The 14,309-nt window shown below is 35.7% G+C and overlaps 1 protein-coding gene across 1 annotated transcript; it reads right to left on the bottom strand.

Moving 5' to 3' along the window:
* Positions 1 to 867: 867 nt before the first annotated feature.
* LOC120349993 lies at positions 868 to 13,499 on the bottom strand. Its single transcript, XM_039421834.1, has 3 exons — positions 13,194 to 13,499; positions 11,967 to 12,139; positions 868 to 1,436 (listed from the first exon to the last, which is right to left on the bottom strand). Exons 1-3 carry the CDS (start codon positions 13,312 to 13,314, stop codon positions 1,269 to 1,271), a joined length of 462 nt encoding a protein of 153 aa, XP_039277768.1. The 5' UTR covers positions 13,315 to 13,499; the 3' UTR covers positions 868 to 1,268.
* Positions 13,500 to 14,309: the final 810 nt, after the last annotated feature.

Here is a 14,309-nt window from a genome sequence, read left to right on the forward strand (position 1 = left end):
TTTTATTAATAAAGACAGATGCTACATCTGAAATTATTATGTCTGTAATTAAGGCTATAAACAGTTGATAAAACATCGCAGTTGTTGTCAACCTAACACTCACTAATTTCCCACAACTTGAAGTGTCCCAACGTGGGCTGGTTTACCCTAAGCTAAAACGCAAATTGTTTTTTTCTTCAGGGCTACTTTTGAATATAAACGAAAATTGAAATCTATGTATACCCTTTTTAAATGATATTTTATTAATTTTTATATTATATTTATAAATAATTTAAAAAGGGTATTTAGATTTCAATTTTTATTTATAAGCTAATGCACATATCACAATCTATCAATTCAGTAGACATACTTGGCAGAAGCAGGTGCTTAGAAGATACCTCCTCATTCAGACCTTCATTTACATTCTTCTTTCTATTCCATGTCCTTTTCCAATTCATATTACTTCTAATTAATTATAGATAGTTCTCATTTTCAAACCTCTTCCTCAATCACCTTGTATTTCTTCACCCATTATTCTTACTTATTTTTATCATTATCCACCTTTACCACCACCCTATCCTCCTCACACTACTACTTTCTCCTCCACCTCCTCCTTCTCGCCTCCTCTTCATCAGTCAACTGTTTAAACGTATGTGCGACCCGGAAAATGTTTTGCTGCAGCATCTCATGTTGATTTTTTTAAATTTTGTTGGAAGAAAAAAAAATAGTAGGATGGTTATAAGCAATCAGTAATCAAGAATGAACTCAAATCAAACATTCAGTACCGTACCATATATCTACTTTTATTCACAAGCTTAATGATTTTTTTTTTTGCTTCATTGAAATCAGTTAAAAAAGTGATTAGAGGTGATTCATAAGTAGGTAATATAATATTTTCGAACTTTTATTACATCTTTAATAGAAGAGGCGAATCTATTTTAAGCTTTAGAATGGAAATCAACTATAGTGAGGTCCACGTTATAATGACAGTATTTGATCAACTTTGGTATTGCTATCCTTGTCTATCATTCGACAAAGCCGGTGGTACTATCTTTTTCTAGGTCCACAACGATGCCAATTATGTTTTTGACAGTGTAGAAATATTATTAATTAATGCAGAGAATCGGCATCGCTATTCTTCTATCTTTATCCACTGCAATTATAACGTGGACCTCACAATAGAATAAAAGTGCATTATAAATAAATAACGGATAAAAAACAATTATTTCAAATTCAATTATCGATTTTGAATTTTACATGATAAACAAGTTTATTCTGTTAAAATGAATTCAAATGACCGGATAGTAAGAAATCATCAGTGCTACAACCAAAAATGAAAAAATTAAACATAAAATTCTGTCCAAAAACTGGATGCAGAGTCTCAATTGCTCTTGTTTTTTCGTAACGATCGACAAAAAATGGGATGTCTCTAGTCCATCATTTTCTAATGCGTCTGGCTGAAAAACAAAATGAAATAATAAATAAGGAAGTTTGCCATAACACACAGCTTATTTATAAATTCAACATAGAAATTGTAACAATAACATAGAGATTATAAATGAATCAGCAATAACTAGAAGGAAAAATCAATATACTAATATTAACTGTTTAGTTTTGAATAGAGCTTGAATTGAATAAAGCTTTCAATATCAATACATCACCTATTAAGTAGGTACTGTAGGTAAGTACTACTTTACATGATTATATGTGTTTAATTCGACAGAGGCTGGCTCAAACAGCACTCTGGTTTGTGGACTGTATCAATATTACATTCGAGAACTTTTGGGTTGTCTGGCGTCGGGTAGCAAATTGAACAATTAAAATGGCTAAGTGCACAATAACATAGGCCTACCTTCATGTCCAAATCCTCCTTGCTTCCAGGATCCCGGGTCCAGATCACGATAAGAGACGAGACGACACTTGTAATAAATCACAATGAATAATCAATAGATCACTTTGCAAAAATCGACATTACGAGAGGTGAGCTGTTCAATTGGCTGTCAATCGACGACTGGCCACAATTATGTTTTGCGCATCACCGTATAATTGCCCCCTCCACCACACAATGCCAGACAAAGGGGAACATTCATATAACGTCCGAACATTCCGCCCACCTTGGAAGAACTTCCAATAACAAAAAAGAAACCCCTATAACGAACCCTACTAGGGAAACTAGGAAAGAAAAGGAAAATGTCTTCACTCCTCAGGGGCCCTTGAGGAGACTTGCAAAAAAGGAGTAGGAGGCCCACGGAAAGGAGAGGATGGGACGAGAATAATGACTATATACAACCAATATAGAATAAAAACAAGAAACAAATCAACTTGGGAACCTTTCCCACATATGAAACGAGAACCAAAAAAAAAACTAACCACTAAACTTATTGAAGTTCCCTTCAATAAGGCCTAATCTTCATCAATAGGGAGGAGACATACCCTATTGACAGCCCTAGTGAGACTCCCCTTTGCATTCTGTACCTCCACCACTCTCACAACTCCATCCTGTCCAGGAAATATCTTCGTTATTCGGCCAAGCCTCCATTGTAGAGGGGGTAGGTTACTTTCCTTTAAGAGAACCATACTTCCAATATTAACATTACTTTGTTTTTTGTACCATTTTGTTCGGGTTTGCAAGCTAGATACATACTCCAATTGCCAACGTTTCCAGAATGAAGATACAATTCTTTTGAGTAAACTCCATCGATTTCTTAAGTTCACCGGTTCAATTGATTCCTCTGGCTCTGGCCAAACCTTTGGGCTTTCCATGAGTACAGAATGACCTGGAGTTAACACACTTAAATCTCTTGGGTCTGAACTAACAGGGGTCAATGGTCTTGAATTCAATATCCACTCAATTTGGGTTAATACAGTACTGAATTCTTCATACGTTAGAATTTGATTACCAACTGCAGCCTTGAGCAATCTCTTAGTAGATTTTATTCCTGCTTCCCAGATTCCTCCCCAATGTGGAGCTGCTGGAGGGTTGAATACCCATTCGATTCCTCGATTACCCAGCTCTCTAGTCATCTCCTCATTGAACCTTGATGCTTTTGTGAGCTCATACCATTGTGACAGTTTTCGGCTTGCTCCCACAAAATTGGTACCACAATCACTATACATCGTGTGAACAGTGCCTCTTCTTGCTAGGAATCGTTCCATTGCAGCTAGAAAAGCATCTGTTGATAATTCCGAGACTAATTCTAGATGTACAGCCCGAGTTGAAAGGCAAATAAATAAACAAATATATGCCTTGTATATTCTAGCCTTCCTCAGTCGCCCTAGGGTTATATCAAAAGGTCCACCATAATCAACCCCTGTATTTAGGAATGCCTTGACTCCTTGCAGTCTAGCAGACGGGAGGTCTCCCATGAGTGGTTGTTGCCCAGTGGGTTTTGCACGAAAGCATTCCATGCATTTAATTGTTCTCTTACGAATTATGTCTCTTGCTCTCAAGATCCAAAATTGTCTTTGAATGAATGCTTGCAAATTAGCTGGGCCAGGATGTAAATACAGTTTATGGTAGTGATCTATAATCAAATTTGTCATGTGATGAGTTTTTGGGAGCAACAATGGGTATTTATTTCTATCAGATAGGCTTGAATTTCTCAGTCTTCCCCCCACTCTTAGTAACCCAGTTGAATCCATAAAAGGGCTCAACTGTTCAAGACTTTTTGTGATGGATTTATCGTTTGATTGTATAGCAGCTATAGCATCGGGAAATGATTCCTTTTGTACTAATGCAATTATAGAGAGCATTGCTTCATTCAACTCTTCAGTGCTCAACGGACCTGTATGTTTGCTAGCTTTATTACAACAGTTGTGAATGAACCTCTTAATCCATGCTGTCACTCTCTTCAATACAGTCAATGAGGAAAATTTATTTATAAGAAGAAGTTCATGTGAGGGCTCTTTACTCTGTGTTGCTAGTGTAATTTTTCTTGCTTCCAATTCAATCTGTTTGGAATTTTCATCATCATTACCGTGGAGTTGGTGTGGCCAGCACTCCAGTGGTTTGGCTAACCAATCAGGACCATTCCACCACAGAGAATTACCAATCAATTCGTTGGGCAATAGTCCACGACTAGCACAATCAGCAGGATTACATTCGGTTGGCACATATCTGAATTGCTCGGTAGACAGGTGTTCCTGTACTTGACTTACACGATTTGCCACAAACGTAGCCCAACGATGAGGTGAAGACCGAATCCAACTCAGTGCCACGGTTGAATCAGTCCAAGCTGCAATATAATCTATGTTTATAATTTTTGAGAGCACTTCTTGAACTTCATGTAATAATCTAGCTACTAGGACAACCGCACAAAGCTCCAGACGTGGCAGTGTGATTTTCTTCAATGGAGCTACCTTGGCTTTAGATCTTAGTATTGTGCATACCATGCTACCATCCTTCAATGAGGCTCGCAAATAAACCACTCCAGCATAGCCGCGTTCTGAGCTGTCAGCAAAACCATGCAGCTGTATATTTTCACACAACTCAAAGTTCAAGCAACGAGGAATATTCAGTTTTTCCAACAGGGGTAATTGGTTGCAAATAAACTCCCATTTTTTCACTACCTCCACGGATGCTATATCGTCCCAGTCACATCCAGATTGCCATAGATATTGAATTATACTCTTGATGGTAAGCATGAAAGGTGTCAAATATCCTAATGGATCAAAAATTTGTGCTAAAGTTGATAAAATGTTTCGTTTTGTAGCTAGCTTGGATGGAACCTTTACCCTGTAGAAGAGGTAGTCACCAATTGGATTCCACTGGAAGCCAAGAATTTTAGTGGTTTTGTCAGACTCCAAAGTGAAATCTTTTGCTTCAATAGCACAATGCTCAGGAGGGAGATTTGATAGAATGGCAGGATGATTGCTGGCCCACTTTCGCAATTCAAATTGCCCTTTGATTAACAATTCAGTAAGCTCGGACTGCAGTTGCTTGGCTGCTTCCACTGATGGGACTGATGTGACTATATCATCCATGTAAGTAGAAAACCGTAAAGCTTCAGAGGCTGCAGGGAATCTTTGTCCTTCATCTTCAATCAACTGATGCAAGGTATGAATAGCAAGAAATGGCGATGATGATACACCATACGACACAGTTGTTAGAGTATACTCTTTCATTTCTTCTCTATCATCAGCTCGCCAAAAAATCCGTTGGAAGTCATGATGTTTCCTATTCAACGAGATATTTCTATACATTTGTCTAATATCACAAACAATTGCCACCTCCTGAGATCGAAATCTCAACAATAGACTTGAAATATCTAATTGTAAGCTGGGCCCAATGTGGAGAATCTCATTCAATGAAGGACCATTTTCAGTTTTCATTGAGGCATCAAAGACTACCCGAAATTTACTGATATTTCCATCCTCTGTTATACGACAAATACAATGATGAGGAATGTAAAAATTGTATTTGGTTTGGTTGACTGGTTCGGGTGCTAGCACCATGTGCTTTTGTTTCAAATAATCCTCCATAAACTCATTATACAACTGTCTCAATACAGGATTTTTTGATAACCTACGTTCCAATAGTATAAATCTTTTCAAGGCTAATTCTCGACTCTCATTTAATAATTCTGGTGTTTCCTTGAATGGTAACTCTACAATGTACCTACCAGTATTCGAACGACAAACCGTTGTTTTGTATATCTCTTCACAGGCCATTTCACTTTCCAATAATTTTTTTGTCATAGGTGGCTCTTCTACGGCCCAAAATCGCTTCAACAACTCTTCTAAATTAGAATTGGAATACGTGCACAGATTATTTGAGATAGTAGAACTCTCCTCTGATACCTTACCCATCAGGCAGTAGCCCCATACCGTTTCTAGGGCAGATGGTGTACCCGCTGGACCAATCACCTTTCTTCCAGTCAGAATGAAGGGGAAGTATTCAGCACCCAATAGAATATCAACCTCCTCTGAAAGGAAAAATTCAGGATCTGCTAGATCCAGTCCTTCAATATGTGCCCAGTACGCATTTCTTATCTGATTTGTAGCTGCTATCTTGTTGACTACCAACGCGGTAACTTTTAATGAAGGGGAGTTCGGTGTTTCAAATTCACAGTTAGTGATTTCATCTGCTACTTCCAATTTAGTATCAGATAATCCATAGATTGGCAAGCTATGTGTTTTCTGCACCACTAAACCCAGTTTTTTCATGCATCGCCTTGTAATAAATGACTCGGTGCTTGCACTATCCAATAATACTTTGACCGTTTGATAATTGCCTTGATTATCTCGAACTTCCGTTCTAACAGTTGATAACAATACTACGGAACTCTTTACATTCGAGAAAACCTTCTTAGCTGAGTCAGTAACAAATGTTTGATGGCCTTGATCAGCGGCGTCGTGCACGTCTACCCTGCTCATTTGTTTATTACCGGCCAATGTGTTGGTGTTTTCAACAGACGGCTGTCTCGGCTCTAAATGGAGGAGCGAATGATGGCGCGAATTACAGTGACTGCACGGCTTCCTTCTCCTACAATCTCTAATAAAGTGCCCTGCCAACAAACAGCATAGACATAGTTTCCATTCTTTTACACGTTTTAATCTATCAGACGGTTTGAGATTCAAGAACACTTCACAGTTTTCCAGTTCATGAGAATTATTACATTCAATACATTTCAGCTCGTCCGATTTTGCTTTAACAATCATAGCTGAAGCTTTGTAATTTCCCATAGCGGGTTTCGATTTCCCAAACTGCTTACGTGAGGAGGCTTCTGACGATGTAGATGACCCCAATAGATCAGTGGATTTAGTAGCCTCCAAAATAACAGCTTCATCATTCAAAAATATTTGGAAGTTTTTCAAATCGGATACTGTTCCATTTCTTAGCAGTCTCTGCCACTTCTCTCTCAATACTTCAGTCAGTTTTTTACGTAAGACAAATAATAACGGAATCGACCAGTCATTAACTGCATGACCAATTGGTTTTAGTGCTGCAATATACTCAGCTAAATGAGTGATGAATTTTCGTAGCGAGTCTGGTTGCTTATTAACTGCTGGCATATCAAAAATTGCTTGCAAGTATGCGTCAGTCAGATTGTAAGGCCTCTTTCACACGATAGGAGACGTGCAACTTGAACACTGAACAGTGTTCTCGTTTTTTTGTCGAAGTACATTGAGTCAAATCGTGTCTTTCACATGGTGACTCCTATCCAGGAACCTCGTTTTGTCACGTCTTTTCCCCTCGAGGCAAGCAGAGGCAAGATCTAACAACTGTGCCGACGTTTCCACAAAGTATGACTCATCACTTTTTTCTCAAAGTCTAACTTCCTTAAAAATATAGATAGAAGATTTCTGATTTCGGATTTGGATTCAGCGACCCCAAATTCTTTAAAGCGTAAGTCCCGTTTTCGAAAATATCCGAAAACAAGGAAGTTATGGCTGTTTTTAATAAAGCTTTCTATTATCATATAATTATACGGTAAAAACGAACAGGTACTGTACTATACAGTACGTAAGTACTCTAGCTATTATAATACAACTTACACTGTATTCGTGTAGGAAATTTGGTAGGTTATTTATCTTGATTTCTGAAAATACCCCAAAATAAGGGAGTAAGATAACTTTGAAAAACCAAAGTTTTCCTGCCGATTGAAGAAACATTAGAAATTAGTCTAAGACATATTATGTCTTAGAATAAAAACGTGTAACAAATATCAGATCACTATTCAAGCTATCAAGCTTTTCATAAATTTCATAAGTTTGTGTCGACGGTATATGACATAAAAGGCAAATGCTCGCGCTTGGTCCATAGTTCTACGACTGAGGAATGAGGATTTAGGTCAGCAACTAAAATCGACAAGCCATGATTGTCAATCTTACTCATGATACAAAGCTTTGTACTATGATACATGGTTTTCATTCCGTATCATTCTTTAATAAAAATAAAACAAGATTCTGGTTTCAAAAGCATCAAAGTCGCCAGGCTGGTCTGAGCTATTCATGACTTTTTTTCAGTATGCATTATCAACTCAGCAGTTCTAATACACAGACATCACTACTTGGAATGCCATGACATTTTCTATTCTCTCAATTCCTATTATTACCATAGATCGATTCAGATCAGCACAATGTTTATACTGTATGTTCATAATAGATTTTTCTGATTGTAAAAAGAAATAGTCAATAATTGCTGGGAATTTAAAGTGATATTCAACGATTTGAACCTGATAAATTGGATTGTTGAATGACAATTGAAATTCAGTGAATTTTACTGTACAACATTCCTTTTCCTCCTATTTTATTGGGTGATGAGTGGAGATGATTTATGATTTCATATTTGGATTCATCTTTTCATAGTTCAATATTTTTTTGGAAAACTAGAATTTTAAAAATTAAAAATGTTTATGTATAAACTTCTCAGGTGTTCAAAAACTTCTTAAAACCTTTGCCTGTCCCTTTGTGAGGCAGGAGTATTATTATCTTAGTATGTACTATATAATCATATGATAATGGAAAGCTATATTAAAAACAGCTATAACTCCCTTGTTTTCGGGTATTTTTGAAAATGGGACTTACGCTTTAAAGAATTTGAGGTCGCTGAATCCAAATCCGAAATCAGAAATCTTCTATCTATATTTTTAAGGAAGTTAGACTTTGAGAAAAAGTGATGAGTCATAGGTTTGAGCAAACGTCGGCATAGTTGTTGGATCTGTCGGCTTATTCGTAAGATCCCCATGTGAAAGTACAGGAGAGCTGCAAAATATGAAATATGATCTTCCGTAATATGATATTCCAGGAGCGAGGTCTCTGCCGTGTGAAACTGGCCTTAGGCCTAATATCATATTACTGAAGATCATATTTCATATTTTGCAGCTCTCCTGTACTTTCACATGGGGATCTTACGAATAAGCCGACAGATCTAACAACTATGCCGACGTTTGCTCAAACCTATGACTCATCACTTTTCCTCAAAGTCTAACTTCCTTAAAAATATAGATAGAAGATTTCTGATTTCGGATTTGGATTCAGCGACCCCAAATTCTTTAAAGCGTAAGTCCCATTTTCAAAAATACCCGAAAACAAGGAGTTATAGCTGTTTTTAATATAGCTTTCCATTATCATATGATTATATAGTACATACTAAGATAATAATACTCCTGCCTCACAAAGGGACAGGCAAAGGTTTTAAGAAGTTTTTGAACACCTGAGAAGTTTATACATAAACATTTTTAATTTTTAAAAGTTCTAGTTTTCCAAAAAAATATTGAACTATGAAAAGATGAATCCAAATATGAAATCATAAATCATCTCCACTCATCACCCAATAAAATAGGAGGAAAAGGAATGTTGTACAGTAAAATTCACTGAATTTCAATTGTCATTCAACAATCCAATTTATCAGGTTCAAATCGTTGAATATCACTTTAAATTCTCAGCAATTATTGACTATTTCTTTTTACAATCAGAAAAATCTATTATGAACATACAGTATAAACATTGTGCTGATCTGAATCGATCTATGGTAATAATAGGAATTGAAAGAATAGAAAATGTCATGGCATTCCAAGTAGTGATGTCTGTGTATTAGAACTGCTGAGTTGATAATGCATACTACTGAAAAAAAGTCATGAATAGCTCAGACCAGCCTGGCGACTTTGATGCTTTTGAAACCGGAATCTTGTTTTATTTTTATTAAAGAATGATACGGAATGGAAACCATGTATCATAGTACAAAGCTTTGTATCATGAGTAAGATTGACAATCATGGCTTGTCGATTTTAGTTGCTGACCTAAATCCTCATTCCTCAGTCGTAGAACTATGGACCAAGCGCGAGCATTTGCCTTTTATGTCATATACCGTCGACACAAACTTATGAAATTTATGAAAAGCTTGATAGCTTGAATAGTGATCTGATATTTGTTACACGTTTTTATTCTAAGACATAATATGTCTTGTAGACTAATTTTTAATGTTTCTTCAATCGGCAGGAAAACTTTGGTTTTTCAAAGTTATCTTACTCCCTTATTTTGGGGTATTTCCAGAAATCAAGATAAATAACCTATCAAATTTTCAAGGTCACTTGTTTCCAATCGAGGATTTTGTTTGTTATAGTAGCTCTGCATCTTATCTATTATGTCATTGAACTCCACCTGGTGGTGATCGATATGCTCACCCATAACTTTCAATAAATTCTTCATTTTTTTATTTTTCGGATCTTTTTCAACAGCTTCGGCAATTTCATTAATCCGTTTTATTTTACGAATTAATGCATCTCTTTGAAATGTCAAATCTTCGATAACACCCATCGTGAGGCGATAACAGTGAGCGCTCTTCGAGAGAGAGAGTGAGACAAAGAACCAAACAAGAATAAGAGGGAAAACACGAGAGCAGGCGACACAATGGAACGAACAATGGCTGGCTTATCTAATCATACAAGCCAAGCCAGCATTTCAACTATGCTCGGTAGAAATGATCGGTTACAAGGCTAATAATACCGTATCGATACTCATTGGAACAAACAATATCTGCTATTAATAACGAAGTAACGACAATAATCAATGCAAATAACTGCAAGTATCCTTTGAAAAAAGTAACAGTTCCAGTTACTGTTACAGCTAGACGACGTATAAGTCTTTCTCTACTTATCGACACGAACTTGCCAGTCCAGCGTTGTGGCGCCAATGCAACAATCTTACGCAATAATACTACGACACAATTATTTACGAAAATATTACTTGTTCTACTCAATTTCCAACTTAAATTGAGCCCAAATTTCTTAAGAATACCACAATTAAAGCGTATATTCATCTACGACGACAAAAAACAAGCCATATACACAGAACAAACCAAGAATAAAATAGGCATAAAAAACGACAAACCTATTAGACAATATTTCAAACTTAAGTCCTATTCAAATTCGATGAACAAAGCAATTCCGGACGGTGGACCATTGTTTAATTCGACAGAGGCTGGCTCAAACAGCACTCTGGTTTGTGGACTGTATCAATATTACATTCGAGAACTTTTGGGTTGTCTGGCGTCGGGTAGCAAATTGAACAATTAAAATGGCTAAGTGCACAATAACATAGGCCTACCTTCATGTCCAAATCCTCCTTGCTTCCAGGATCCCGGGTCCAGATCACGATACGAGACGAGACGACACTTGTAATAAATCACAATAAATAATCAATAGATCACTTTGCAAAAATCGACATTACGAGAGGTGAGCTGTTCAATTGGCTGTCAATCGACGACTGGCCACAATTATGTTTTGCGCATCACCGTATAATTGCCCCCTCCACCACACAACGCCAGACAAAGGGGAACATTCATATAACGTCCGAACAATATGTATTTGTCTCTGTTGAATGAAGTACGTAAGAGTTAATTAATTTTAAAAAGGGAGAAGGCAACTGCTAAATGCGTTCATTTTAGAAAACCCAAATTGATTTTGTTGATAACGTCATAATTGAGAGTTTATTTTAAAAGTTTATTCATTAAATTAAAATAACTACACTATCGGCAAACAACAGTAGCGAATTATCTGCTTCTTTATTATATAGATTGGTTGCGGTACGGTAATGATTATATAAGTTAATTAATTAAGGACAGAGTGGAAGGTAAATCTTAAAATAGACTGTTATAGCAGCTAGATCTATCTTACTGTGATTTTTCATTTAGATATGGAATATTCATTTTTCTGATACGGATATTTGCGGTGGAATGGTTCAAACTTACTCAATATAGATTAGAAATATTTACCATTATTAAATTCGGTCACGCTCTCGGTACAGAGCTTATATAATGATATGGAATCAATAATTGTATCACAAAAGAAGCTTGATTATAATCATAATTTGTAACGGTAATGTGGACCTACAGGCAATCATTGCCTTTTGAATATTGAGATAGGCCTATCCCATTCTTATATCCGGATGATATATATTTATTAAATTTTGGCATAAGAAAATATAGTAGGCAACCTTTATTTAACAATGAATAATATCATGAATTCAAATAAAATATGCTCTACCTTTATGTCCGAACTGTCCATTATGAAAAAATATAAATAAGGCTTATTCCGCACCCACTTGACAAATAGTATAACGTAGTGGTTTTCATAGGTCATATCAGCAATCACTCGAGTGATGACAGTCCATACAATCATAAAGCCATTCAAGAGAAGCAAGTATTTGTGAAAGCGTGCTGAAACAGAAGAAAATAATATTCATTATTCAATTTATTATTTTAATAGGAATTGCTAACTGCAGAAAGGGGACATCTGAATTTTATTCAAAATTAATATTGTGCCTAATATTACGGTATCCAAATTTTTGATAAATTATTTGTTCACTATATTGTACCCTTTGATTTCTATACAGACATGACCGGTTTTCAATAATAATTTATTATTCAATTCAGTGTTTGTATAAAAAAGTCTAAGCAAGGGTAATATGTAATTATTTCAATATTAATTCATTATTCAATAAACAAATTAGAAATATTTTTTATGCGGTGGTGATTTTTCCACAATGGTAGTGAATGTGTGAAATAAGAAGATATCAGAAACCGCACCTAAAATTATCATAACAAATTATTTCATTGAATAAATTTTGAGAAACTAGTTTCTGCTGTTACACCATATTTATTATCAATCTCTTGTAAACCCTTTTAATAGATTTCACATTTCTCACCGATATTGTGTACTGTAACAACCGATCTTGTTTTTAAAAAAATGTTCTAATGAAGAAGAAAAGGTTGTGGCGATTTCAGTGTTAAATTTGATGAAAATGAGTTAATTTGAGCTTATTTATTCTTGTAGTATCGGTGTTAATGTTATATTTTCAACAATAGGCTTCCTCATTTGGGAGTACGAGGATCGAGGAGAATGGAAATTCAATAGAATCTAGTGAGAAAAATGAGTTGTAAAAGTTGTATTCGTAATATTGTTCAAGTAAGTACGTTATTGAGATTATTCTCCCATTTAAACAAATGCACCACTACAGTATCACTTAGAGCACTGAGTAAAGAACAAATAGTTCCATCTTTGTTGTTCCTTCGTTGTTCACTCTCTTTTCTGTGCTAAAAGTAACTGCTCCAAAAATTTCGTTATTGTTGATTCTATATACGCTCAATGACATTTGATGATGAGGTATCAAATATTCAAATACTGCGATTTTGAATAATTATATTTTTCTAATTAAATTCGAACAATTTCAATCTTCCTATAAACTACCTTACTAGTTGGATTCGCTCTCACCTATGTATGGAGTGGTTATTGTTGGTGCTTGTAGTATGAACATGAAGTACTCCATGTAAATGTATTGGGTCAAGAATAGTAGCCCACTGATCAATAATCTTTCCGATGAAAGCACATTCATCCATATTGTACTCACAATTAGTAGCGTCAAAACTGAAATTGAATGAAGAAAATGTTGATTATTGAAAATTGATTCCTATACTTTAACCTTCCGGTAGTCGCGCCCTACTCAATCACACGAGCAGTTGCGTGTTGTATTTTTTACAACATCCAATTTTCCAAGTATTATGTACCGTACTCTGTTTACTGTCCAAACATATTAATCAATTGTATAATTACTTTTTTCATCTTCTTCGACTATTTCACGCCTATGAACATTTGAATGATTACTATTTCATAGCCCAATAAGGTAACATCAAGCAAAGCCATCAATTCTGTGTTATTTGTTCGTTTACAGTCCCCGTATAGTCTTTCCCTTTCTTATGCACAGTGCGACTTATGCACTGTCGCGACTAAATGGCACCTAAAGACTGAGCCATTGCTCGATTGATATTGCAACTCAGTGGAATGATGAGGGGAAAGTTTTAGAATGCATAGGTGACTCATTCACTGATACCACGTACCCCATTCAATAGTTTTGTGCAGCAAAAAAACTGACACTGTTGTACTTTTTACAACAGCGCGACTGCCGGAAGGTTAACAACATTTTGAGTCCTATTTTGAGTAGGTACAACAGACACAATAAAAGCAAGAGCATATAAATACAAATCTCAATTAAAGATAACAAATGTAATTCATATTAGATACTCATCTATTTCACTATCCATGACAAACTGTAAGTAATAATCCGTTTTTTGAACTATTTTTAACGACAGTACAGTCTAATTTTTGAATATTAGTTATTAAAACTAGTACTCACAGTGGAGCGCTTTCGGATTATTTAAATCCATTTTCAACACTGAGTGTACTAGTTTTAATAACTAATATTCAAAAATTAGACTGTAGTGTCCTTGAGAATACACACCACTAGTCATATGCTCACCTTGTAATTATATATTATGGTTTCATCTCCAACGGTGAACTTTTTACTGTTTAAAATCACCGTGAACTCATGTG

Source organism: Nilaparvata lugens, chromosome 2 (genome assembly GCF_014356525.2).
Source record: "Nilaparvata lugens isolate BPH chromosome 2, ASM1435652v1, whole genome shotgun sequence".
In the NCBI taxonomy this organism is placed as follows: domain Eukaryota; kingdom Metazoa; phylum Arthropoda; class Insecta; order Hemiptera; family Delphacidae; genus Nilaparvata; species Nilaparvata lugens.

Bases quoted from the DNA above. Each gene is read 5' to 3' on its own strand.
- LOC120349993 (XM_039421834.1), bottom strand. From the start codon at position 13,314: ATGAATGTGCTTTCATCGGAAAGATTATTGATCAGTGGGCTACTATTC. The intron at 12,140-13,193 runs GTGAGAGCGAAT...CTTCTGTTTCAG, and splicing joins AATAACCACTCCATACATAG to CACGCTTTCACAAATACTTG. The intron at 1,437-11,966 runs GTAGAGCATATT...TTTGTTTTTCAG, and splicing joins TGGACAGTTCGGACATAAAG to CCAGACGCATTAGAAAATGA.